Raw genomic sequence first — 27,943 nt, 5'->3', positions numbered from 1 at the left:
TCCCCAGACCAACCCCATCTCCCAACCCCAGACCATCCCCATCTCCCTATCCCCAGACCAATCCCATCTCCCAACCCCAGACCATCCCCATCTCCCCATCCCCAGACCAACCCCATCTCCCAATCCCAGACCATCCCCATCTCCCCATCCCCAGACCAACCCCATCTGCCAACCCCAGACCATCCCCCCATCCCCAGACCAACCCCATCTCCCAACCACAGACCAACCCCATCTCCCAACCCCAGACCATCCCCATCTCCCAATCCCATCTCCCCAACCCCAGACCAACCCCATCTACCCAAACCAACCCCAGACCAACCCCATCTACCCAAACCAACCACAGACCAACCCCATCTACCAAAACCAACCCCAGACCAATCCCTTCCACACAACCCCATCTCCCTAACCCCAGACCATCCCCATCTCCCCAACCCCATCTACCCAAACCCCAAACTAACCCCAGCTCCCCAACCCCAGACCAACCCCTTCCACCCAACCCCATCTCCCCAACCCCAGACCATCCCTGTCCACCCAATTCCATCTACCTAACCCATAGACCAATCCTATCTCCGCAACCCCCAGACCATCCCCATCTACCTAACCCCCAGACCAACCCCATCTACCCAAACCCCTAACCAACCCCAGCTCCCTAACCCCAGACCATCCCCGTCCGCCTAATTCCATCTACCTAGCCCCCAGCCCATCCCCTACCACCCAACCCCAGACCATCCCCGTCCACCCAATTCCATCTACCCAACCCCCAGACCATCCCCATCTACCTAACCCCCAGACCAAAGCCATCTATCCAAACCCCAAACCAACCCCAGACCAACCCCATCTCCCCAACCCTAGACCAACCCCATCTCCCCAACCCCAGACCAACCCCATCTCCCCAATCCCAGACCAACCCCATCTCCCCAAACCCCAAACCAACCCCAGCTCCCTAACCCCAGACCAACCCCTTCCACCCAATCCCATCTCCCCAAACCCCAAACCAACCCCAGCTGCCTAACCCCAGACCATCCTCATCTCCCCAACCCCAGTTCCCCAACCCCAGACGAACCCCTTCCACCCAACCCCATCTCCCCAACCCCAGACCATCCCAGTCCACCCAATTCCATCTACCCAAACCCCAAACCAACCCCATCTCCCCAACCCCAGACCATCCCCGTCCACCCAATTCCATCTACCCAACCCCCAGACCAACCCCATCTCCCCAACCCCTTCTCCCCAACCCCAGACCAACCCCAACCCCCCAACCCCACCTCCCCAACCCCAGACCAACCCCATCTCCCCAATCCCAGACCAACCCCATCTCCCGAAACCCCAAACCAACCCCAGCTCCCTAACCCCAGACCAACCCCTTCCACTCAACCCCGATCAACCCCATCTCCCCAACACCAGACCAACCCCATCTCCCCAACCCCAGACCAACCCCATCTCCCCAATCCCAGACCAACCCCATCTCCCCAAACCCCAAACCAACCCCAGCTCCCTAACCCCAGACCAACCCCTTCCACCCAACCCCATCTCCCCAAACCCCAAACCAACCCCAGACCATCCCCGTCCACCCAATTCCATCTACCTAACCCCCAGACCAACCCCTACCACCCAACCCCAGCTCCCCAACCCCAGACCATCCCCGTCCACCCAATTCCATCTACCCAACCCCCAGACCAAACCCATCTCCCCAACCCCAGCTCCTCAACCCCAGACCAACCCCTTCCACCCAACCCCATCTCCCCAACCCCAGACCATCCCTGTCCACCCAATTCCATCTACCTAACCTCCAGACCAACCCCATTTCCCCAACCCCAGACCATCCCTGTCCACCCAATTCCATCTACCCAACCCCCAGACCAAACCCATCTCCCCAACCCCAGACCAACCCCATCTCCCCAACCCCATCTACCCAAACCCCAAACCAACCCCAGCTCCCTAACCCCAGACCATCCCCGTCCACCCAATTCCATCTACCCAACCCCCAGACCAACCCCATCTCCCCAACCCCAGACCATCCCTGTCCACCCATTTCCATCTACCTAACCCCCAGATCAACCCCATCTACCCAAACCCCAAACCAACCCCATCTCCCCAACGCCAGACCAACCCCGTCCACCCAATTCCATGTACCTAACCCCCAGACCAACCCCTACCACCCAACCCCATCTCCCCAACCCCAGACCACCCCGTCCACCTAATTCCATCTACCTAACCCCCAGCCCAACCCCAGCTCCGCAACCTCTTACCAAAACCTCAATCCCTTCACTCTCCATAAATATATTCAGCTGATTGTTCAATCCCTTTATATTATCAACTTCAATGTCATCCCTAGTAATTTATTTTCCAATTCTTTTAGCCTTAGATGAAAATCTTTCTCCTGAACACTCCTTTAACTTTACACCTCGTTTTTTTCACTACATAGCTAGCGTCCATTGTATTTGAACTTCCTAAACGCATGCACCTATAAACTGCTGAAGCAGCATCAATCAGTCAGCTGCTAACCCACTTGAAATATAGTGGCATGAAGCATGGGTGCGCATATCCAATTGAAAATGATCCAACCGCCGCCATATTGGAAAAGGATGTCCCCTGAAACAGTCATTACTTGAATGTGGAACTGGGAAGAGCATTCCTGTGGTTTTTTGGCCCCATCGTTCAGTACTGCTTGTTCAACCCCAACCAACCGTCTCCCTCTCTGACCTCCGATTCCAGTCATCACTTACTGAACCACTCGTGGTCCAATCTTTGTTGATGCTTTTCCAGCTGCTGGCTAGCTCAATGGGAATGTGGCTCAAGCGACGATTTCAAGGGGCTCTTGGGTCTCATTACTCAGCTACAGACACTGGACCCTGTCACCCCAAAAAGTGATTTGCCCTGATTTCCGCATCAACTTTGCTTTAAACCTAATTTGTAACATGATAAAATACTAATGCTCTGGGGGAACTGGTTCAAATCCTACCACAGCAGCTAGTGGGATTAAATTCAATTTTTAAACTAAAGTCTGGAAAACAAAGCTAGTCGGCAGTAATGGCGGCCACGACAGCTATCATTGATTGTTGTAAAAACCCGTCTGGTTTACTGGTACCCTTTAGGGAAGGAAATCTGCCACCTCAACTGGTCTGGCCTACACGTGACTCCAGATCCACGGCAATGTGGTGAATCTCATAACTGCCCTCTGAAATGGCCTTGCAAGCCACTCAGTTCAAGGGCAATTAGTGATGGATGACAAAGGCTGGCCCTCCCATGCAAGAATAAAAAGAGGCAACAAAGAAATATGATATGAAGCTCTGATGGCAGAAGCACTCTAATATTTATCAAAAAATCCAAAATATTTGCTCTCAGGAGAATTGTCATCTTGAAACTTGCCAACCCTGCGAAGCTGTTCAAAAGTGAACTGTTGACAGGTACCAGATATTGGGGCAATGGTTTCCATATTAAACAGAAATTGGTTGGAGCTCAGGGTTTACCGATAAAGTGACGCTTGTATTACAATAGTTGAATAGAACATGTAGACATTTAGCATAACGACTACACAATCTCTGCCTGTCATCCGGGGACAATCAGAGTTTGGTGACGGGGGAAAGGACTTGCATTCCTATAGCGCCTTTCACAGCCTCGGGAGGCCCCAGGGCATTTTACAGCTCATGAAGTATTTTTTAAGTGTCGTCGCCGTTCTAATTTGGGAAAATGCCCCAGCCACTTTCCCCCACATCCCGAAAACAGCAAATAATCAGCCAATCTGCTTTTGTTTTAAATTATGCCGATTGAGGGATAAATACTGGCTCCAGGACACCTGGGAGATCTCCTCAGCTCGACTGAGGTTTTCTTCACATCCACCTGAGGGGGCAGAAGAGGCCTCGCTTTAATTTCTCAGACAGAGGAAGGCCGAATCATGTAAATGAAGGAGAAGCATTTGTATTATTCAGACACAGTACTTCTTTCTTGAATACAGATCTGTCTCTAGTTTACCAATGCAGTTTGCATGACTTTACTTTAACCCATTGTTGGTTGCCATTCCAATTCTCTTCCATATTTTTCCAGCAAACACATTTGGAAAACAGGAAACGATAGGACACTTTAAATTAGGAGCTTTTGGGGGCTCACTTTACCAGGATCGAGTGTTGAGCAGTTCAGACAACCTTAGCCTTGAGCACACGTTAGGCTTTGAAAAATACACCTCCCATTACAAACCTTTTGGCGATAAATATTTTAGTATTTTCCAAATCTAACCTGGCTGCTTAGCTGAGTGATTGATGTACAGTGAGGTCCCCACAACTCCCCATTAAATTTAACAATGTTTCTGGTCTTATTAATATTGATATTTCTGCGTTCAAAGTCAGGTGAAGCGCAATTGAAAATTATGTCCCACAAGTAGTTTGTCCGATTGAGAGAGCCTCTCTGCTGAAATGACTTTCCTTGTTTCTGCCCCTCTATTTCAGCCTTTCTCTTCAAGCTTCCCTCCTGCAGTGCCCTCCATTAGGCCCACGTCACTTTCCCATGGACCTGTGCTACTCCGTGATCCACCAGCAGGGGTCACCCTTGTTGGAGATTATGCAGGCCATGTTGCCACTTTCACCACTTCATCGGGAGGACATGTGGGCTCTCACCAGGAAATAAGCCTTAGCTGGTGCTAGCCACCGATTAGAGGGAGGGAAGAAGGGACAAAGGGAAAAATAATTGAAGGAATGGAAAAATCAAGGAAAGAAGGAAGAACAAACAAAAAAAAAGGCCCTATGCCCACTATAATCCCATGTTCCCTGAGCCTGCTATGAATCTGTGTCCTTGAGGTCAGCTATGACTCTGAGCCTATAGTAACCCCATGCCCGAAGGATGCTATCAATCCATGCCCACTAGGCCTGTTACGAAGCTTTTCTCCCTGGTCCTGCCACGATTCATGCCTCCTGGTCTGAATTCATGAACTGAACAAAACTGCAAAAATACTTTTGACATGTGTAATTCTGAGGAAAGAAAATGCCAGCAGCCATTATTATGTTTCTGCAAATGTGGGGAAGAGGAAAACCTTAGCTGTGGCATGGCAATGCTGGCTAGTCCTAAACTGAACTCCGCTACAAAGCAAAAGCTAATCTCCTGTGGTGGGATGCAGTACTGGAGTCTAGTGCGGACATCTGACCATCACTGACACTGTTATAACTGGACACTCTGGCAATTAAGACAGTTTGTGGCATTTGGGACACATTATTATTGAACCCAAATATCTTCCGTGGGATATTCAACATTACGGTTCCAAAGTAGGTTGATGAAGCTGGAATGCAGGACAGCTGTCATCGAATTGACTGGCAGAACAGGCCTGAGGGGCCGAATGGTGTCCTTCTGGTCCGAGTAATTGTGTCTGATGGTCTTCCGTCACATTGTGAAGATGCTAATCTCATGCAGCCGGGGTCCTGTTATACTGGCGGAGCCTCACCTGTACCCGTTACACATTGCGATAGTGAGGGCCCGCCACCACGGAACGGCCGTGAGCTGTCGTTCTTCTGTAATGTGAGGAGTAGGTGGAAGCGCAGGCCCATCTAGAATAAAACACTCTGCCTTCGATTCTTTCCCTGGCCTGGAAAACGGAAAACCAGCAGTCAGATCCTGCACTTTTGTAGAATATAAAGCAAAGAAACATTCAGAGCAACTGGTCCCAGCTGACATTTCTGCCCTACTTGAGCCTCTTTGCTCATCTAACTCTGTCTCCATCACGTGCTTATGTAGCTTCCCTTTAAAGGCATCCATACTATTCGCCTCAACTATACTCAGTGGCAGTGAGGGAATTCTAATGCTCTTATCCCAGTTACTCAGGGAATACCAGCACCCTGATCCCAGTTACTCAGGGAATACCAGCACCCTGATCCCAGTTACTCAGGGAATATCAGTGCCCTGATCCCAATTACCCAGGGAATTCTAATGCTCTTATCCCAGTTACTCAGTGAATACCAGCATCCTGATCCCAGTTACTCAGTGAATACCAGCATCCTGATCCCAGTTACTCAGGGAATATCAGTGCCCTGATCCCAGTTACTCAGGGAATATCAGTGCCCTGATCCCAGTTACTCAGGGAATTCTAATGCTCTGATCCCAGTTACTCAGTGAATACCAGCATCCTGATCCCAGTTACTCAGTGAATACCAGCACCCTGATCCCAGTTACTCAGGGAATATCAGTGCCCTGATCCCAGTTACTCAGGGAATATCAGTGCCCTGATCCCAGTTACTCAGGGAATATCAGTGCCCTGATCCCAGTTACTCAGTGAATACCAGCATCCTGATCCCAGTTACTCAGTGAATATCAGTGCCCTGATCCCAGTTACTCAGGGAATATCAGTGCCCTGATCCCAGTTACTCAGTGAATATCAGTGCCCTGATCCCAGTTACTCAGGGAATATCAGTGCCCTGATCCCAGTTACTCAGGGAATATCAGTGCCCTGATCCCAGTTACTCAGGGAATATCAGTGCCCTGATCCCAGTTACCCAGGGAATATCAGTGCCCTGATCCCAGTTACTCAGGGAATATCAGTGCCCTGATCCCAGTTACCCAGGGAATATCAGTGCCCTGATCCCAGTTACTCAGGGAATATCAGTGCCCTGATCCCAGTTACTCAGGGAATATCAGTGCCCTGATCCCAGTTACCCAAGGAATTCTAATGCTCTTATCCCAGTTACTCAGTGAATACCAGCACCCGAATCCCAGTTACTCAGGGAATTCTATTGCTCTGATCCCAGTTACTCCGGAGATACCAGCATCCTGATCCCAGTTACTCAGTGAATACCAGCATCCTGATCCCAGTTACTCAGTGAATATCAGTGCCCTGATCCCAGTTACTCAGGGAATTCTAATGCTCTGATCCCAGTTACTCAGTGAATACCAGCATCCGAATCCCAGTTACTCACGGAATTCTAATGCTCTGATCCCAGTTACTCCGGAGATACCAGCATCCTGATCCTAGTTACTCAGGAAATACCAGCGCCCTGATCCCAGTTACTAAGGAGATATCCTCCGACTTTGCTATTCAATTCCAATGATGCCTTGCTTTATTTAAATTAAATCACTGCACTTTCATTTATTAATCATTTTTAAATGTTTTGCTTAATTTCCTTTTCCCCCATCAGTTCACCGGGCTGGTATCCCACACAAAACCTACCGGATTGCGGATATGATAAACCTCGGTAGCCTGGATCTTTCTGCATTTGGATTTCTTTCAAAGTGAAAATACTGATATCTACAAAGGAGTGAAATGCAAATCGAAGGTGAGAATTTGAATCAGTAATGTGTGACTAAAGTTTGTTTTGTACTATTTTACTCCTTGCATAAAGTCCTCTGGAAGAAACAGAGCTCGGAAAAACCTCGTTCAGCACCAGATTGTTCCCATGTGTTCGGGGAGGTAGAAAAGGGAACATTATTCTGCCAGTTTGCAGGGCACTGCCCCTCACTGCATTGGTGTCTCCTTAGGTACCAAGTGAGTGGATAACATCAACTTTATTGACAGAAGGGAAGCAGAACATGCGCTTCAAATGGTCCGTGTCTTAACTCACAGCGAGTCCCGTTCTCCTACCACCCCTGTGCTCGCACAACAACATTGGCTCCCAGTCGAGCTACATCTTAAAAGTAAAATTCTCATTCGTATTTTGAAATCCCGCCATGGTCTCCCTTTCCCCTATCTCTGTAATCTCCTCCAACCCCAACAACCATCCAAGATATGGGAACTCATCTAATACCAGGCTCCTGAACACCCCCGATTCTGATTGCTCCAGCATAGCATGCCATGAATTCAATTGGTCTGGAATATCCTCTCCATTCCACCTCTCTACCATGTTGTCCTCCTTCAAGACAGTCACTAAAACCTAAACTTACCTTTTAGGCCTACCATTTGGTCACCTGAGCTATTGGGCGTGATTGAACGGCCACGCTGCACCCAAAAAGCAGCGTGCCATGTGGCCGCTCCCGGGATCGACCCGGCTCGCAACGTTCGATCACGACGTTCAATGTAAATCCTGCCCATCGAGTCTGCTTTGCCGTTCAATCATGGCTGATATTTTTCTCATCCCCATTCTCCTGTCTTCTCCCCACAATCCCTGATCGATCCCCTATTAATCAAGAACCTATCTATCTCTGTCTTAGGGGATTGGAGACCCGCAGGTGCATACTCTATGGGCTGGGTGGTACCCTGGCACTGCTAATGCCACCCAGGTACTTCCAGCCTGGCACCCTGGCAGTAGTGGCCTGGCAGTGCCACCTGGGTTCCAGCCTGGCACTTCCATGGTGGCCAGGTGGCACTTCCAGCTGTCAGCGGCGTTATCAGGGTACTAGGTTGGCATTGCCATCCTTGCATTTTTCATGCGGTGGCAATCAGGGTGGCCTGCATGGGGGCTGCGGGGCCGGGGCTCCAGAGATTGCTACGCCATTTTTAAATGGCGTCCCGATCTCTCGCCGCACTGAGGTGTTCCGGCAAGTGGAGCGCCTCAGTGCAGAAAACGGGGGCCACACGCAGCCTTGGCCTTGCATTCACCGCTGAGGCCCACTATCTAACCGGAGTGACATTCGATAGCGTTGTGTTTCTCGGCGGTGCGAGCGCTGGGAAACACGCAACTAAACACGCTCGCTACGGGACTTTGTTCCTATTAAATTATCCCTTCATGTGACTCAATATCATACTTTATTTCTGAATCCTTTTCTGAAGTGCCTTGGGTTACATAGAGATGTTATGTAACGAGAGGACTGTTTTGTGGTTATTTATGCTCCACACGAGTCTCCACCCTTTTTCTATTTACTTCATCTCGCCTTATCAGCATATTCCTCTAGCCCTTTCTCCACCATGCACTTTTCAAACGTCCCCTTAACTGCACTATTAGTGTCAGCGTTAGTTTAGTGAGTGGTATTCTTGCTTCTGAGTCAGAGGGCAGTGGGTTCAATTTCCCCTCCAGAAACAGTGTACCGAATCTGGGCTGACACTCCACTATAGGACTAAGGGAGTGTTGGATTGTTTGAGATGCTGTCTTTCACATGCGATGCGTAACCTTGTTGGCTGGATGTAAAATATCCCACGGCAGTATTTTGAGGAAAAGCAGTGGAGTTATCCCTGGTGCCCTGGCCAATATTTATCTTTCAATCAACATCGTAAAAAAAATTTATCTGGTCATCTCGCACATTATTATTTGGCCCACAGTTCCTGCACTACAACGCTACAAGAGCTTTTCGTTGGTTATAATGCACATTGAGTGATCCAGTGATCATGAAAAATGCTACATAAATGCACAACTTTCTTATCTTTTCCCTTCTACCTCTTGGGTGGATGTAAACGATACCACGGAATTATTTCAGAGGGTAGAGGAGCTTTCCCTTGTGCCCTGGTCAGTATCTATCTTTCAACGACACTAAAAATTAAAAATGACAAATTAACAACACTAAAATGTTCATTGCTACGTTGCAGTTTATGGGATCTTGCTGTGTGCCGTGTTTTCTACATGACAACAATGACCACACTTAAGTCTTTCATTTTCCTGTAAACTGCTTCAGGCCTTCTTGAGGTTGTGACAGGTGCTATAGAAATGCAAGTCTTTCTTTTGAAGAACTTACTCCTGTATTGAAAGTTTTGTTCGCCTTTCCCCTTGGCCTATCAGTGAGATCACCTTGAATGATTACTTGTCTCTCACCTTTCAAGCAGAGGAAACAATCTTTCATTCAATCAGTCCTCCTTCACCACTCGTGTGCCGAATCTTTGGAATTCTCCACAACAGAGGACTGTGAAGGCCCAGTCGTTGAGTATATTCAAGACAGAAATCGATAGATATCAAAGATATCAAAGGATAAGGACATAGTGCAGGGAAATGGCACAGAGGTAGGAGATTAGCCGTGATCTAATTAAATTGTGGGGCCGGTTCGGGGGCTGAATGGCCTACAGCTGCTCATAATAATAATAATCTTTATTGTCACAAGTAGGCTTACATTAACACTGCAATGAAGTTAGTGTGAAAAGCCCCCAGTCGCCACATTCGCCCGGCGCCTGTTCGGGTACACAGAGGGAGAATTCACAATGTCCAAATTACCTAACAGCACGTCTTTCTGGACTTGTGGGAGGAAACCGGAGCATCCAGAGGAAAGCCACGCAGACACGGGGAGAACGTGCAGACTCCGCACAGTCACCGAAGCCAGGAATTGAACCTGGGACCCTGGCGCTGTGAAGCAACAGCGCTAACCACTGTGCTACCATGCCGCCCTGTGCTACAATTTTCCTATGTACCTGATAATAGTAAAAACCTCTACTGAACTTTCTCTTCGCCATCTCTGTGTCAGTGACAACGGTCCACATATCTCAAGTTCCTTTTCTTAATTAGAGTTTTCTTTCCCGTGTACAAATATATGTTCATTGTTGCTTCAATGCCTTTTCAATAATGAGACACTAAAACTATACAGGGTACTCAGCTTGTGGTCTGTTCAATGTTTTTTGTAAGCTCATCATTACCTCTTTACTTAGAAACAGAGTTAATATTGACATCACTGTGTCAACCAATAACCTCCAATACAGGATAGGGCCTACAGAGTGCCTGAACCCATGGCCAAAAGCCAACACCGCCGTATTTGTTGACCTGGATTGACTCCCAATCCAGAAACGCCTCCATTTAAAAATTCTGAACTTTGTTTTCAAATCTCTTCATGGCCTCACCTTCACTTTATCTCAGCAAACTTCTCCAGCCCTACAGCCATCTGAGATCTCCGGATTCCTCCATTTCTGGCCCCTTGTGCTTCACTGTTTTGCCTCCACCATTGACGGCAATGCGTCAAAACCCTAGAATTCCCTCCCGGAAACTCTCTCGCTGTTCCTCTGGGATGCCCTTAAAACCTATCGCTGCGTCCAAACTATTGGTCATTTGTCCCAATAACTCCTCATGGTTTGGTCTCAAATTTTGATCTTGCGACTTGCTTTGGGATATTTTACAACACCAAAGGCGCTGCATAAATGCAAGTTGTTTATGTTATTGTAGACGATTCCCCGATAAAAGCCGGATGTATTTCTTCGTTAGAGAGAAGAAGGTTAAGAGGTGACTTAATTGAGGCATACAAGATGATCAGAGGATTGGATAGGGTGGACAGTGAGAGCCTTTTTCCTTGGATGGTGATGTCTAGCATGAGGGGACATAGCTTTAAATTGAGGGGAGATAGATATAAGACAGATGTCAGAGGTAGGTTCTTTACTCAGAGAGTAGTAAGGGTGTGGAATACCCTGCCTGCAACAGTAGTGGACTCGCCAACACTAAGGGTATTCAAATGGTCATTGGATAGACATATGGATGATAAGGGAATAGTGTAGATGGGCTTTAGAGTGGTTTCACAGGTCGGCGCAACATCGAGGGCTGAAGGGCCTGTACTGCGCTGTAATGTTCTATGTTTTATGTTCAGTAAAATGCAGTCGGTGGAGGGTAGTTAAAGAATACAGAAGATGTGCATAAAATTGATGTGATTGATCGGGGCATCACCCAATCACCTCCATTCTGGCTCAGGACTTGGATGGTCTCAATATATGGATGTATATTGTATAGAATTTTTTATTTTCGACATATATAAAACATAAAATGTTATTGGCCCGGTTTGTGGATTTAACCGACTACAGCAACCCTTTCAGGGAATAATATATTTGGAAGATTTGTCTTTGTGCAATCATGTAAGAGGGCAATAAGGAATCATCAGCCATTTCCCACTGTCCCCAGTGAACCTGAACTGTAAGCATGGGCAAGCTACTTGCACACAGGAAGCTTAATGGCCTCATTCAATTCTTACCCTGCCTGATGGCATGCTGACGGGCGAGAAACATGGCACTTAAGACACCCTCTAGTTCATCTCAAAGTATTTTGAACAGTTTGACTAGCCACATTTGAGTTATTTATGTGACCATTTATGAGAGCACAAACAATAGGGCAGAATTTGTTTCACACCGATAGAAATGAAGGAGGAGAGGAAACACTGAGTAAAAGCTATGAATTGAGTGTTGATTTAACCAGAACGGTTTAGTAACATTAAGCAGAGGTACTCGTAACTCTGGGCCCTCATTAGACAATGTGTACAGGACAGTCTGTCTGTTTGGTATTGTAAGTAAAGGACATTTTTGTATTTAATTGTTTTCAAACTTTAAAATGAATTATAACTTATAATTTTACTTAAAATAGTCGGGGGAGGGGGGGGATTATACATGTGGGGTGGCGCCGCATGTTCATAAATGCGAGGTTATCCACTTCGGTAACAAAAATAGGAAGGCAGATTATTATTTGAATGGGTGTAAATTGAGAGAGGTGGATACTCAGCGAGACCTTGGTGTCCTCGTGCATCAGTCCTGAGCGCGCAGGTGCAGCAGGCATTAAAGAAGGCAAATGGTATATTGGCCTTCATCGCGAGAGGAGTTGAGTATAGGAATAGAGATGTTTTACTGTAATTCTATAGGGCATTGGTGAGGCCACACCTGGAGTATTGTGCGCAGTTTTAGTGTCCTAATCTGAGGAAGGATGTTCTTGCTATGGAGGGAGTGCAGCGAAGGTTTCCCAGGCTGATTCCTGGGATGGTGGGACTGTCATATGGGGAGAGACTAAGTCGGTTAGGATTATATTCATTGGAGTTTAGAAGAGTGATGGGAGGATCTCTTAGTAACTTATAAAGTTCTAACAGGATTAGACAGGGTAGATTCAGAGAGAATATTCCTGATGGTGGGAGAGTCCAGAACTAGGATTCATAGTATGAGCAAAAGGGGTAAGCCTTTTAGGACTGAGGTGAGGAGAAATTTCTTCACCCAGAGAGCAGTGAATCTGTGGAATTCACTCCCACAGAAAGTAGTTGAGGCCAAAACGTTGTGTAATTTCAAGAAGGGATCAGATATAGTTTGCGGGGCTAAAGGGATATGGGGGGGGGGGAGGGAGGGGGAAGGCAGGATCAGGGTATTGAACTTGATGATCAGCCATGATCATAATGGATGGCGGAGCAGGCTTGAAGGGTCGAATGGCCTCCTCCTGTTTCTAATTTCTATGTTTCTGAGCCTGTCATGTGTTACGCCGGGGAGGGGGTGGTGGCAAGGGGGGTGGGGGGGGGGGGGGGGGGGGGGGCGTTGGGGGGGGGGGTGCAGAGCCAACAGCGGAAAGAGATAAACAAGCACCAAATACGTTGGAAAGAATTCTGCCTGCCTCCCCCATATGATTACTGAGAAAATGATAGTGAGGCCAAAAGGATACAATTTCAAGGACAGGTTGCATAGACTAAGGCTGTATCATGTGAAGATGGTTAATCGACTGCCCAATTCAAGTGTAAAGGATTTGGTTGGGTCCATCGAGAGAATATTTCCTCTGGTGGGAGAATGTAGAACAAGAGGATATAAATTAGATCTCGGCCCTTCAGGGTTGAAGTCAGGAAGCACTTCTTCACACAAAGGGTAATGGAAATCTCAAACTCTCTCCCTCAAATAGCTGAGGCGGAGGGTCAGTTGAAATGTTAAAATCTGAGATTTCTTTTGTTCGGTACAGGTCTTAAGGTTCACAGAGTCAAGATGCGTCAAAACTGTTGAGATGCAAATCAACCCTGAGTTAACTGAGTGGAGGAACGGATTTGAGGAGCTGAATAGCCTCTTCCTGTTCCAATGTTCTCGAAGTGAAGAGATTTCGGAGGAGGTCAGTTACCTTAGATTTACCTTCAGAGTTGAAAGACTTGAAACTTTATGGAGACAATGGCATAGTGGTATTGCTGCTGGCCTAGTAATCCAGAGGCCCAGGGTAACGCTCGGAGGACCGGGGTTCAAACCCCACCACCGCAGATGGTGAGATTTGAATTCAATGAAAAACAAATCTGGAATTAAAAATCTAACGATGGCCCTGAAACCATTGCCGATTCTCATAAAACCTCATCTGGCTCAATAACATCCTTTCGGGAAGGAAATCTGCCATCCTTACTTGGTCCGGCCTACATGTGACTTCAGGCCCACAGCAATGTGGTTGAATCTAAAATGACCTCTGAAATGGGCTCGCAAGCCACTCAGTTCAAGGGTAATTAGGAATGGGATATAAATGCTGGCACAGCTAGCGATGCCTACATCGCTTGAACAAATATAAAAAACATTAATCAATGGTCATTGAGAGGGGTGCGGATGAACCCTCGTGGTACATGTTTGAGCCACTCTGGTCTGCTGGCAGATCGGGACAGCTGGGGGGGGGGGGTCCTCCGGCAGGACAGTCTATAGCTTAATTGTAATTTTATCCCCATTATCCACAGTATGAGTCCCTGAACATGAATAGAGGGCATTCAGTCACTTTGATTTCAGGACATCCTAAAGCTCTTAACAGTCAATTTTGAAGCTTATCATAGATTATCATAGAATTTACAGTGCAGAAGGAGGCCATTTGGCCCATCGAGTCTGCACCGGCTCTTGGAAAGAGCACCCAACCCAAGGTCAACACCTCCACCCTATCCCCATAACCCAGTCACCCCACCCAACACTAAGGGCAATTTTGGACACTAAGGGCAATTTATCATGGCCAATCCACCTAACCTGCACATCTTTGGACTGTGGGAGGAAACCGGAGCACCCGGAGGAAACCGCGTGGAACAAAAGGGGCAGTGGGGGATGTTGCTCAGTGACAGGAAACAGCGAGTAGAGGTGAACGGTTATTTTCCAGACCAATGTTCCCTAGGGGTCGGTATTACGGCTACTGCTTCTCCTGATCTATATTAATGATCTAGACTTGGGTATACAGAGCACTTTCAAAATTTGCCATAGACATAAAACGTGGAAGCATTGCAAACTATGAGTCGGATAGTGATAGACTTCGAAAGGACATAGATTAGATTTTGGAATGGGTGGACGCATGGCACATGAAATTTAATGCAGAGCGGTTTGAAGCGATACATTTTGGTAGGAAGAACATGGAGAGTCGATATGAAATAAAGCGCAGAATTCTATAGGGGTTGCAGGAACAGAGGAAGTATACGGGCACAAATTATTGACGATGGCAGGACAGATTGAAAAAGTGGTTTAGAAAGCATATGACAGCCGAGACTTTATAAATAGAGACACAGAGGACAAAGAAAAGGGGAGTAATGAAAAACCTTTGTAAAAACCAATTCCGGTAACCACACTTTGATAAGGATGTGAAGGCAATTGAGAGGGCGCGGAGAAGATTGACGAGAATGATTCAATGGATGGGGGACTTGGTTACGTGGATAAACCAGAGGAGCTTGAGATGCCCTTGGATATTGTTAGGAAAACAAAGGTAGTTTTAAGGGATTTATATTTTTATTGGTAAACAGTAGAAATAAGGTACAGCTTTAAGTGGGTTTAATTTACTGTTTCTGTGCCTGGAAGGGTAAAACCTATAGTTAGATTCATGCTGGGCAAAGGTGTGTGTAAGTGTGGGGGTTGTTCAATCTCAATTGTGATTCTTTGTGCTTAGAGAGGGCTATGACATAGCAATGGTTGCTTATCAACTGGGGCTTTTAAGATTTAGTTTAGCTAATTTGATTGCAGTTGGAGATAGGTCATGAGAGAGAAAGCAGCTCTCACAGCTCTGCTGGAAGCAGTTGGTTGTAGAAGCCTGAAGAGGGGCCATCTCTCTCAGCCTTGCTAGAAGAAAAGCCATACTAAGGAGTAATGGTGAAGAAAACAGATGCCGGATACCTAAAATCCCGCTAGTTAAGGAGACTAGAGAAATGAAGAGAAGTTTCCAAGAAGTCTGGAGTTAACTGAACAGAGGAAACTGGGACCAGAAGAGATCACTGTTCAGTGAAGTCAGAGAGAGTTGAAAAGGCACTGGATCATGAGAGGCCAGAAAGATCTGCAGTAGTGTTAAGGTTTCTGAGAAATTAATACAGTTCGGAAGACATTATTTGAAATAATTGTGGAAATTGGTGGCTGGTCCTCGGAGTTTGTGTAAAAGTCTTTAAGACAAAGGAAACCTGAAGGGAGAGGTGTAAAACCTAAAAGTGAAACCTTGGTGGAAGCAGCGGAGGGAGAGCATCATTTAAAATAAGATTTGAAAGTGTGACTTTTGAAAGTGGAATTTGAAATCACTCATGTGGAGGCCGGAGTTCAGTGGGACCAGGTGGCTCACGGTATGAGAATCACCTGAGGGGATTTTAAGGAGAAATCCATAGACATTCACTTGGGTACAGAGAAAAGTGTTTCTTACCACAGTCACCTTGTGTGCTTAAAAGGGACTTTGCGTGTTAATGAGACCATTGTAGATTAGGATGTATTTTATAATCCGTGTTAAATCTTGAAATCTGTGTGTAATTGTTAAGATAAGGGGGCGATTAAATGTCTTAGTATTATAATCCAATTTTTTCATGTTTAATCATTTTTTTTTGTTGTTAAAACTAATTAATGGTCCTGGGACTCTGTTCCTCCATGTTTTATTAACAAAGTAAAAGTTTATTTGGATTCCATCCTGGGACGTAACAAAAGACTAAGAGAAGATTTAATAGAGGTGTTCAAAATATGAGGGGCCCAGACAGAGTAGATAAGGCACAGTAAGAACTCTTTCAACGCCAGGTTAAAGTTCAACAGGTTTGTTTTGAATCACTAGCTTTCGGAGAGCAGCTCCTTCACCTGAGGAAGGAGCAGCGCTCCGAAAGCTAGTGAGATCGAAACAAACCTGTTGGACTTTAACCTGGTGTTGTAAGACTTCTTACTGTGCCTACCCCAGTCCAACGCCGGCATCTCCACATCAGTAGATTAGGCAAAACTATTCCCAGGGATAGAAGGGCGGAGAACCTAGAGGACACAGATTTAGGTGATTGCCGAAAGATCCAACTCCAAAATGGGGGAAAACTCTTTTATGCAGCGAGTGTTTGGGATCTGGAACGCGCTGTTTCAGAGTGTGGTGGAGAGAGGGGGCGGGATTCTCCCCTACCTGGCGGGGCGGGGGGTTCCGGCGGGATGGAGTGGCGTGAACCACTCCGGCATCGGGCCGCCCCAAAGGTGCGGATTCCTCCACACCTTTAGGGGCTAGGCCCGCCTGCGGATCGGTGGGCCCCGATCGCGGGCCAGGCCACTGTGGGGGCACCTCCTGGGGCCAGATCGCTCCGAGCCCCCCCCCCCAGGACCCCGGAGCCCGCCCGCACCGCCAGGTCTCACCACTAAAGGACCGGCATAGAAGCAGCGGGACTTCGGCCCATCGCAGGCCGGAGAATCGCCGGGGGGGGGGGCGCTGACTGGCGCGCCGCGATTCCCGCCCCCGCCGAATCTCCGGTGCCGGAGAATTCGGCGGCCGGCGGGGGCGGGATTCACGCCGCCCCCCGGTGATTCTCCGACCCGGCGGGGGGGTCGGAGAATCCCGGCCATGATTTTTATTTTGCGAACGGTTAAGCATCTGAAGAGAAAACAATTGTAGGGTTACAAAGAAAGGGCAGAGAGTAGCTCTTCCAGACAACCCCCAGGGATACGGCAGGGCAAATGGCCTCCTTTTGTGCTGCAATTATGCTGTGATTCTGGTCACTACCATAGGAAAGACAGCACTGAATTTGCGCACAGCAACATCCCACAAGTAACAATGAAATTACTGACCAGAGTATCTGTGTTTAGTGATGTTGGTTCATGGGGCAACTTCTTTGAGGAGTGCACAGTAGGACCTTTTGCCTTAACCTGAGATGGCAAATAGAGCCTAAGTTTAATGTTTCATCAGAAAGACAGTGCAGAAATCCGTAAGCATTGCACTGGAAGCGTCACCCTAGGTTTTGTGCTCCAGTCACTTGAGAGGTGCTAGAACCCACGTGCTTCAGAGGCATGAGAGCCCTTCCCCTGGGCCACAAGTGACGGTTTTCTTTCAACACATTTTAGCGTGAGCCCACGTGCTCAAGCAGGGTGGAATTCTCCGAGACATCCGCGACCACTGCAGTGCCCTGAAATCAGCAGGTAGTTTAACAGCAAAACATGAGGACTCGGCACAGAGAGGAAGAGGATCCCACATTGAGAAGGAACTCACTGTCCGGTAGGAAGTGCACTCTTTCTCCCAGGGTCTTGAAGTAAAGGTGCTGGAGTGCATCCTCGGCTGAAATCCTCTTCTTGGCCTCGTACTGACACAGAGAAATCAAGTGAAATGTCAGTCAGATTTCACCGGCAAAGTCTGCATTTTAACTCGCCACAACTTAAGTCAAAACAGGATGGTTCAAAAGAAAAAGGCACGCCTTCAATTAAGTAAATCTGTTTCTAATAAGGCCCCGCACATTAACTCACTACTAAAATGCTCTGACTTCTCTATAGTCTTGCAAGAAACTGAGTCACGATTAACAGCAGCCAAAATCTCAAAGGGCAGCAGAATAATCTGACACTTTGCTACACTTGCCAACAATACCAATATTGCGGGTCGGCGGCATTGCAGGAGGGAACCCCTCTGTGAGCTCGGCATTTTTCCAGCCACAATTTCTCGGTGTTTCTATTCTTGTCTCTGAATTTTGAAGTTCCAAAATAGGGTTCAGCAAACCCCTTCAGGGTTTGTGGCTAACTTGGCACGTGCAACTCACCCACAACCTTCAGACCTCAGTGTAAATGGGAAAGATGTTACGTGGAGAGACAAGAGAAACTGGGGGTTGTTGCCCTTTCGAGCCATCTACAAGTTGCACCGCGGCAACTCGCCAAGGCTCTGACGCAGCACCTTCCAAATCTACAACCTCTCCCAGCTAAAAAGGACAAGGGGCAGGTGCATGGGAACACCTCCACTTGCGTGTTCCCCTCCCAGTCACAAACCGTCCTGACTTGGAAATATATCGCCGTTCCTTCACTGTCGCTGGGTCAAAATCATGGAACTCCCTCCCTATCAGCACTGTGGGTGTACCTGCACCACATGGACTGCAGCGGTTCACCACCACCTTCTCAAGGGCAGTTAGGGATGGGCAGTAAATGCTGACCTAACCAGCGACACTCACATCCTGTTAATGAATAAAGATAACAATTGTCACTGTTGTGAAAAATTGCACCATTTTTTCTCCTCTATAGAGAGGCACAGAAAATAAAGCAACTTATAAAGCACATTCCCGTGATGATGCATCCTGTAAAAGAAATACATTTGTAATTATTCAATTATTTAGCTTCTTACCAATAGAAGGTTGGCAAAAAGATCTAGTCCTTCAGCATCCAGCCTAGAAAAAACACACAGAAAATAAAACATTTCCAGCTATACAGGGGCCAGGGTCTTATGGCCCTGCCATGGTCTGTCTCCCATGCCCCCTTAACCCGTACCTTCTCCAACCCCCCCCCCCCCCCCCCCCAACGTGGCGGATGTGGTTAGGCATTTAAATCTCCATTGAGTTGGGTGGGACAGTAATATCTCACTGGGTGAGAGGGGCCGTAACATCCTGGCCAAGGAGTTTGAAACCTTGTCGCAGATAATTATTTAAATAAACGTCGGTCTGAATTTTCAGGATACAGAGCACTTAGCACCTTGGCGCTTGGGAAGCCCCTCCCCGTCAACTCAGACAGGCTGGTTGCCATTTTATGCTCAAATTGAACTTTGGTGGGCAGCAGGCGAGTCTTGGAAGTCAGATTGGCTGACAGCTCTCCAGCCCCTCCAGGCACACCGCTGCAGTGGCCAGAAGAGGTACTGCAGTGCTGTGCCTCAGCATAAGCCCAGGACCGCACTTCAGGTAAGTATCATGATTCCCAGGGGTGGGAGGTAATTCTGGTCCTGTGGGTAGGCCAGGGGAGGAGGCGGGGGGGGGTGCAGAGCTCCCAGGTTCAGGCAGGGACAGCACCCCAAATTGCAAGGGGCCTCCAGATTGAGCCCCGCCCCGTATCTGTGTGGGTTTCCTCCGGGCGCTCCGGTTTCTTCCCACAGTTCAAAGATGTGCAGATTAGGTGGATTTGCCATGTTAAAATTGTCCCTTAGTATCCAAAGATGTGCAGATTGGGTGGGGTTGCGGGGATAGGGTGGAGGAGTGGGCCGAGGTAGGCTGCCCTTTCAAAGGGTCGGTGTAGTCTCAATGGTCCGAATAGTCTCTTTCTGCGGTGTAGGGATTCGATGATTTTATGAAAAATGTTATGGAAACTTTTGGAGCGATTTGCCGGACGCACTGAACATAGAACATACAGTGCAGAAGGAGGCCATTCGGCCCATCGAGTCTGCACCGACCCACTTCCACCCTATCCCCGTACCCCAATAACCCTTCCTAACCTTTTTGGACACTAAGGGCAATTTAGCATGGCCAATCCACCTAACCTGCATCTCTTTGGACTGTGGGAGGAAACCGGAGCACCCGGAGGAAACCCACGCAGACACGGGGAGAACGTGCAGCCTCCGCACAGACAGTGACCCAGCGGGGAATCGAATCTGGGACCCTGGGGCTGTGAAGCCACAGTGATAGTCACTTGTGCTACCGTGCTGCCCACTGCGCTCCCATTTGGGGGATCGTGAAAGGCCTCTTTCCAGATTTACCCCGGTGCGCCACACCTCACGAGATCTAACTAGATCTCGTGAGGCAACGCGAGTGATCTGAATCCTGCCTATTGTGGGCGGAGTCAGTATTTGGCAAATCTGCATATTAGAGTGAGAAGCTAGTCTCACTCTAATATGCAGCTCCCTGATCTACCCGAGGTGTTGGGATCTAACCCCTTCGGAGACCTTAGACAAGCGCCATTCAGAACTGGTCCCCGCGGAACAGCACTTGGTGGGATCTCCCAGGGGATTGGTAGCCCTTGGGTGGTTGGTGGCTGGGCAAGGTGGCAGCCTGGAAATACCAAGAGCCCAGGTGGCACTTGCAGGGTCACTGTCAGGGGGCCTGGCTGGACATTGTGCCCATGTTGGGCAATGGCCCGACGGTGCCCTGCCCATGTCAGGTGGGATGCGGTGCACCCGAGGACCCCCTTATAGGTGAGTTGAGGCTTTGGTGAGGTCTGGGAGTCGAGTCAGCGGGGTCGGGAGATCGCCGATGTCCTCCTGCACTGCGGAGTTCTGGCGAGCGGAGCTCCTCAGTGCAGGAAATGGGACCCACTGAGGTCCGGATTGTAACAAAGTGTCGTTCATAGACATAGAATTTACAGTGCAGAAGGAGGCTATTCGGCCCATCAAGGTTGTTCGATAGCAAGGTCTTTCTCGCCGCTGTGAGTACCGGGAAACACACGGATAAACGTGCACGACACGGGGCTCTGCTGCAATTTGGTTACATCGCGCCCATTATCGATTTGACAAAGAGCTGAAAGGGCAAGAGGGGCATCAGTTTAATGTCTTGGCTGAAAGTAACTCCAACAGTGCAGCACTTCCTCAGTTACTGCACTGGAGTGCCAGCTTAGACCTGTGTGCTCAAGTCTCGGGAGTAGGTCCTGAAACCATAATCTCCTGACTCAGACATTACCCACTTAACCACAGCTAACACCCCTATGGATATTGCTATAATAATGCTTCACTCTCATGCACAGCTGCCTAAGCACCCCCACCACCCCACCTCACCCACACACCCTGCCGCTGGTTCGAAAGAGAATTCCACAGGTGTCACTTATTTCTCTGGTATGTTTAGCTTGAAGTTAATAAAGTTAGCGGCTGCACACAGCACACCTCTCATAGTGATCTATCGTTATGGTGGCTACTGTGCCATGTGTCCTTTGCTACGTTCAATACCTGCTGCAGCTGGCTTCCTGCGTCCGGAAAGCAAAAGAAATAAGTAGGGAAGGACGTCCTCAACTGTGAGTCTCAGGCTGGAGGGTCAGGGTCGGGTTTAAAAGTGATTCTGTCCACGGTTGAAGACCCTACATTTTAGGTTTGCATTGCAGGTCAATGCTGGTGGGCTGTCAGAACTCAGTATGAGGTTCAAAAGGGAATTAGGAACAGTGCCAGTAACTGGGGGAGGGCACCAGAAAATGGCAGAGCTGGGGAAGGACATCTAGAAATGGGGGTCTTTCCTCTATAAAAGAGAAAATTGAGGAGAGGTCCAATGGAGGTGTTTCTAATTATGAAGGGGTTCTATAGGCCAAGCGTAAAGAAAATACTTCCACAAGTAGAAGCCGTAAATGTAAGATGGTCACTAATAAATCCAATTCAGAATCCTTCTTCACCCGGAGAGTGATGAGAATGTTATCACACGGAGTATGTGAGGCCCATTGCATTGAAAGGAAAGTTATATAAACACATGAGGGAAAAAGAAATGGAATTATGTATTGTTTGGTTTAGATGGAATCCCTGCAGTTTAGAATGAGGCCATTTGGCCCATTGAGTCTGTGCCCTACCTTGACCCACTCCCCCGCTTTATCCCCTTCAGGAAAGGGAATGGGAAAGTGCACTTCTGGAGCATAAATAATAGTTTAGAGCTGTTGCACAGAATGGCCTATTGCGGCACTGTACGTTCTACGTAATATGATTTACAATATTGAGACAATAAAGGCGATAGTTTACCAGTGTACCTGGGAACATGGTGTATCATTGGTTGGGGTTGGTAATAAGGGAAATTATAAGTCTGGAATTCTTCATTGGATGTTATTCCCGGCCATGTGTCTTCCGCTGGAGTACCTGGAACAAAACTCATGTTTAAAATAATGATAATACACTGCACAGAAAATTACTTATTGAATAAGGCACTGAGCTGTGTTATCCATTCCTTATTTACGCATGGAGACTGGATTTTAGGACAAGATGGTCCCGTGCTTCGAACTGCATCCCTCTTCCTGGCAAGTGTATGATTCTAAAATAATCTGTTCATAAACTTGGAGTCAAATCTGACCCCAAGCGGAGTTTCCAAACACATATTCATTTTAAAAAAAAATTGAGAGCACCCAATTCATTTTTTCCAATTTAGGGGCAATTTAGCGTGACCAGTCCACCTACCCTGCACATCATTGGGTTGTGGGGATGATACCCACGCAAACACGGGGAGAATGTTTAGGGGCTGGTTTAGCACAGGGCTAAATCGCTGGCTTTGAAAGCAGACCAAGGCAGGCCAGCAGCATGGTTCAATTCCTGTACCAGCCTCCCCGAACAGGCGCCGGAATGTGGCGACTAGGGGCTTTTCACAGTAACTTCATTTGAAGCCTACTTGTGACAATAAGCGATTTTCATTTCATTTCATTTTTTTCATTTCATGGGCAAACTCCACACGGACAGTGACCCAGAGCCGGGATCGAACCTGGGTCCTTGGCGGCGTGAGGCAGCTGTGCTAACCACTGCGCCACCATGCTGCCCTCCAAACACATATTCATGCCATCACTAAAACCTACCTCCGTCTTTCTACCTCTATGACATCACATGACTTCACTCCTGTGTCAGCTCATCTGCTAATGAAACGCTCATTTTTGCCAATTCATTGCCTCTAGATTCAACTATTCTCATGCTGCTCTCCCATATTCTACCCTCTATATATCTGAGGTATTCCAAAACTCAGGTGCCTTTATCCCGTTCCCCTATTAGCCTTGTGTTCACTGATTTACATTGGCTCCAGTCTTATCTTTTGAAATCCTTGTTTTCAAATCCTTCCATGGTCTAGTCCTCCCTATCTCTGTAATCTCCTCTAGACCTAAGTCCCTCCAAGATATCAGCACTCCTCTAATACTACCTGTAGTGATCTCTGTATATCAATATACAGGATTAATATATGTAATGCTAGTACAGGCAATTGAACACTAGAGGTCTCACTATCAGAATATATATTAATGGTTTTCCCGTTGTTTCTGATAGCAATGTGTATCAGGAGTGCAGAGAGCACAGACATAGTAAAGCTACAGAGAGAAGAAGTTGTTTGTTATCAAAGCATTGTATTGTATAACTTAATTAGTTATCTCTGCAATTGTTTCTTTATTTACAAGTTGAGTATTAAGTAAAAGAACTCACAATATTTATTTATATTACTCAATAAATGAATTTATATTTAAAAGGAGACTATTACTCATTTCAACAACTCGGCTGGTTCAAGAGAGTAATAAATATATTATGTAAGGTAATATAACAGTACCCGCGTGTGCTTCCTCATTGCTCCACCAGATGCAGCCATGCCTACTGTTGCCTAGACCCAAAGCTTGGGAATTTCCTCCCTCCAACTCTCCATTTCTAAGATACTCCTTTACAATCCGATCTATGACTAAGCTCATGGTCACCTGACCTTGGGCTGGATTGTCCGGTTCCCCAGCCCTGTGATTCCTGGCGGTGTGCCGTTCACTGGCGGCGGGATTCTCTACTCCTGCTGCGTGTCAATGGGATTTCCCAATGAAGTCACCCCACGTCATCGGGAGACCCAAGGGGCGCGCTGCCAGTGGAAATTCCGGACCTTATGGGCGGGATTCTCCCAACGGGAGTCTAAGTGCCGACGCCGGAGTAAAAACCGGAGAGTTTTACTCCGGCATCGGCACCTGTTCCCAGACCCCTATTCTCCCCCCTCCGTGGGGCTAGCAGGGGCGTCGCACGATCTACGTGGACGGGCCTCGGCACGGCGTCAGAGACCCGGCGTCAGGGACCCGGCGCCGCCTTGGGTCCCGCGCATGCGCAGTTGGGCCGGCGCCAACTAGCTCATGCGCGGTGGCCGTCCTCCCCCAGGCCGCCCCGCACAAGCATGGCGGATGGATCCAGGCTCGCTGGCGGAAGAAAGGAGGCCCGCCGACAGAGAGGCCGACCCGCCGATCGGTTGGTCCCGATCGCGTACCAGGCAACTGTGGAGGCCCCCCCTGGGAACAGAGCCCCCCTCCCCCCCCACAGGCCACCCCCCCCCCCCCACAGGCCGCCCCCCAAGCCTTCGCGACGAGTACCCGCCGGCAGCGACAAGGTGTGGACAGCGCCGGCGGGACTAGGCTGTTTACGCCTGGCCGCTCGGCCCATCCAGGCCGGAGAATCACCGCTCGCCGTTTGCGGCGATTCTCCGAGCGGCCCGGCGCAGGTTTCGGGGGAGGTGGGAGAATCGCGTGCGGGGGTCGGGGCGGCGTGGCGCGATTCGCGCGGCTTCCCAGCGATTCTCCCACCCGGGGGGGGGGAGAATACCGCCCAATGTGTCCTTATGTGGCTCAGTGACATACTTTGCTCTGTAACACTCTTGTGAAACACTTTGGGACATTTCGTTACGTTAAAGGTGCCACATAAATATAAGTTAGTGTTATCATATTTTGGGATGACATTTTCAGCTTTACTGGCTTCCTTAATGAAAGCCTTCCGCTTAACTAACCGCTTTGTCACGAATGTGTGAACCCTGACTGCTATACTCGAGGCATGCTAATTATGTCAGGATCAGGGGCTTGGTGTCTCAATCACGGCACATCAATACTCCAGTACTCACCTAAAAGCCTGAAAATTAAGTGTAATTCTTCCTTCACCGTGGAGCCAGGGAACAAAGGCCTTCCAGCAGCCATTTCATATAGAATACAACCAACTCCCCTGGAAATATTGAGCACAGAAAATCGGATTGAGATTATTACATATAGGATGCAATGTTCTGAATCTAGAATGGAGCTGTGCCATGTACCAGCCACAATCTAGAGTAGGTTTATAACTATGGAACTGTCAGTCTGCTTTAGAGCTAGTCAAAGAACAAAGAACAATACAGCACAGTATCAGGCCCCTGGGCCCTGCAAGCTGTACTGGTCATGACACCACCCCTGGCCAAAACCCTCAGCACTTCCGAGTACCATATCCATGTATATGCTGAGTTGCCTTTTGAACGCCATTAATGTATCTGCTTCCACAACCTCCCCTGGCAACGCGTTTCAGGCACTCACCACCCTCTGTGTAAAAAACCTGCCTCGCCGAGGGCAGCATGGTGGCGCAGTGGTTAGCACTGCTGCCTACACCGCTGAGGACCCAGGTTCGATCCCGGCCCCGGGTCACTGTCTGTGTGGAGTTTGCACATTCTCCCCGTGTCTGCATGGGTTTCATCCCCAAAACCCAAAGATGGGCAGGCTAGGTGGATTGGCCATGCTAAATTGTCCCTTAATTGGAAAAAAATAATTGGGTACTCTAAATTTATAAAAATATACCTGCCTTGCCAATCTCCTCTAAACTTTGCCCCACCAGCCTTAAACCTATGCCCTCCGGTGACTGGCCCCTCCACCCTGGGAAAGAGTGCCCACCCATTCTATCCATGCCCCTCATAATCTTGTAGACCTCGATCAGGTCACCCCTCCACCTCGGTGGTTCTAATGAAAACAGTTTATTGGGCCAATTTCCGTTTCGAGCAGATCCACATGCTAATCTACAATTTCAGTCTAAAACATGACCTATCACCTGTAATAGAATTAGCAGAGGTCCATTCATTGCTAGAGGCTTAGATTACAGCAGGTTAGTATTGCATGGGTTTCAGAGATTTACAACACATTATGCAGTTGCTTTGCTGTTGATAATACCCAAGGCATCGATTGTACTCCGTGTCATTGGAACTGCGCAAGATAACTTTGGAAACTTCCAAAGGTCAGAATTGTAATGTTGTGCTATGCTATGTGAAGTAAACATTCAAGGTGTAAATTCCGCGATGATCAACCATCACGACAACCTAACCCTTTGGAGAACAGCCATCTGTAAACAGGCGGTATCTGACATAAGAATTAAAAACAGAAAATGCTGAAATTACCCAGCGGGTCAGGCAGCAGCTATGGAGAGAAAGAGTTTTGGGTTAATGACCTTACATCAGAGCTGAGGAGAAATCAAGTGTAAGAGTCAAAGAGGGATAGGGGAGAGCAAACGGAACAGCCTGTGATAGGCTGGAGGGCAGGTAGAGATTAAATGATAAAAGGTCTCATGGTAAAGAAGCTGAAGGGAGTGGGAATCGGGCGGATAAGGAAACAAGTGCGCCAGGGTCCCTGGTTCGATTCCCGGCTTGGGTCACTGTCTGTGCGGAGTCTGCAAGTTCTCCCCGTGTCTGCGCGGGTTTCCTCCGGGCGCTCCGGTTTCCTCCCACAAGTCCCAAAAGACGTGCTTGTTCGGTGAATTGGACATTCTGAAATTCTCGCTCCGTGTTCTCGCTCGCAAGAGTTATATCTGGGGGAAAGGCAATTATGATGCGATGAGGCAAGACTTAGGATGCATCGGATGGAGAGGAGAACTGCAGGGGATGGGCACAATGGAAATGTGGCGCTTGTTCAAGGAACAGCTACTGCGTGTCCTTGATAAGTATGTACCTGTCAGGCAGGGAGGAAGTGGTCGAGCAAGGGAACCGTGGTTTACTGAAGCAGTCGAAACACTTGTCAAGAGGAAGAAGGAGGCTTATGTAAAGATGAGACATGAAGGTTCAGTTAGGGCGCTCGAGAGTTACAAGTTAGCTAGGAAGGACCTAAAGAGAGAGCTAAGAAGAGCCAGGAGGGGACATGAGAAGTCTTTGGCAGATAGGATCAAGGATAACCCTAAAGCTTTCTATAGACATGTCAGGAATAAACGAATGACTAGGGTAAGAGTAGGGCCAGTCAAGGATAGTAGTGGGAAGTTGTGCGTGGAGTCCGAGGAGATAGGAGAGGTGCTAAATGAATATTTTTCATCAGTATTCACACAGGAAAAAGACAATGTTGTCGAGGAGAATACTGAGATTCAGGCTTCTAGACTAGAAGGGCTTGAGGTTCATAAGAAGGAGGTGTTAGCAATTCTGGAAAGTGTGAAAATAGATAAGTCCACTGGGCCGGATGGGATTTATTCTAGGATTCTCTGGGAAGCTAGGGAGGAGATTGCTGAGCCTTTGGCTTTGATCGTTAAGTCACCTTTGTCTACAGGAATAGTGCCAGAAGACTGGAGGATAGCAAATGTTGTCCCCTTGTTCAAGAAGGGGAGTAGAGACAACCTCGGTAACTATAGACCAGTGAGCCGTACTTCTGTTGTGGGCAAAATCTTGGAAAGGTTTATAAGAGATAGGATGTATAATCATCTGGAAAGGAATAATTTGATTAGAGATAGTCAACACGGTTTTGTGAAGGGTAGGTCGTGCCTCACAAACCTTATTGTGTTCTTTGAGAAGGTGACCAAACAGGTGGATGAGGGTAAAGCAGTTGATTTGGTGTATATGTATTTCAGTAAAGCGTTTGATAAGGTTCCCCACGGTA

The 27,943-nt window shown here is 48.1% G+C and overlaps 1 protein-coding gene and 1 long non-coding RNA gene across 5 annotated transcripts in view; one reads left to right on the top strand and one right to left on the bottom strand.

Moving 5' to 3' along the window:
• LOC140393753 (uncharacterized) overlaps positions 1 to 27,943 on the top strand; it is a 106,023-nt gene that overhangs the window by 8,547 nt on the left and 69,533 nt on the right. For both annotated transcript variants that reach the window (XR_011935723.1, XR_011935724.1), the window contains exons 2-3: positions 7,113 to 7,250; positions 13,500 to 13,643. This is a non-coding gene — a long non-coding RNA (uncharacterized lncRNA). The remainder of the gene's footprint in view (positions 1 to 7,112; positions 7,251 to 13,499; positions 13,644 to 27,943) is intronic.
• LOC140393752 (cyclin-dependent kinase 18-like) overlaps positions 2,201 to 27,943 on the bottom strand; it is a 136,925-nt gene continuing 111,182 nt past the window's right edge. For 2 of the 3 annotated variants that reach the window (XM_072480135.1, XM_072480137.1), the window contains 6 exons: positions 25,201 to 25,298; positions 22,352 to 22,457; positions 19,059 to 19,101; positions 17,949 to 18,039; positions 7,145 to 7,222; positions 2,201 to 5,569 (listed from right to left, as the gene is read on the bottom strand). In XM_072480135.1, the coding sequence (XP_072336236.1) occupies positions 5,532 to 5,569; positions 7,145 to 7,222; positions 17,949 to 18,039; positions 19,059 to 19,101; positions 22,352 to 22,457; positions 25,201 to 25,298 (454 nt within the window). In that variant the 3' untranslated portion in view covers positions 2,201 to 5,531. The remainder of the gene's footprint in view (positions 5,570 to 7,144; positions 7,223 to 17,948; positions 18,040 to 19,058; positions 19,102 to 22,351; positions 22,458 to 25,200; positions 25,299 to 27,943) is intronic. The other variant, XM_072480136.1, reaches the window with a different exon arrangement.

This window comes from Scyliorhinus torazame, chromosome 17 (genome assembly GCF_047496885.1).
Source record: "Scyliorhinus torazame isolate Kashiwa2021f chromosome 17, sScyTor2.1, whole genome shotgun sequence".
Lineage (NCBI taxonomy): Eukaryota > Metazoa > Chordata > Chondrichthyes > Carcharhiniformes > Scyliorhinidae > Scyliorhinus > Scyliorhinus torazame.
This window is presented reverse-complemented; position numbering and strand designations above follow the sequence as displayed.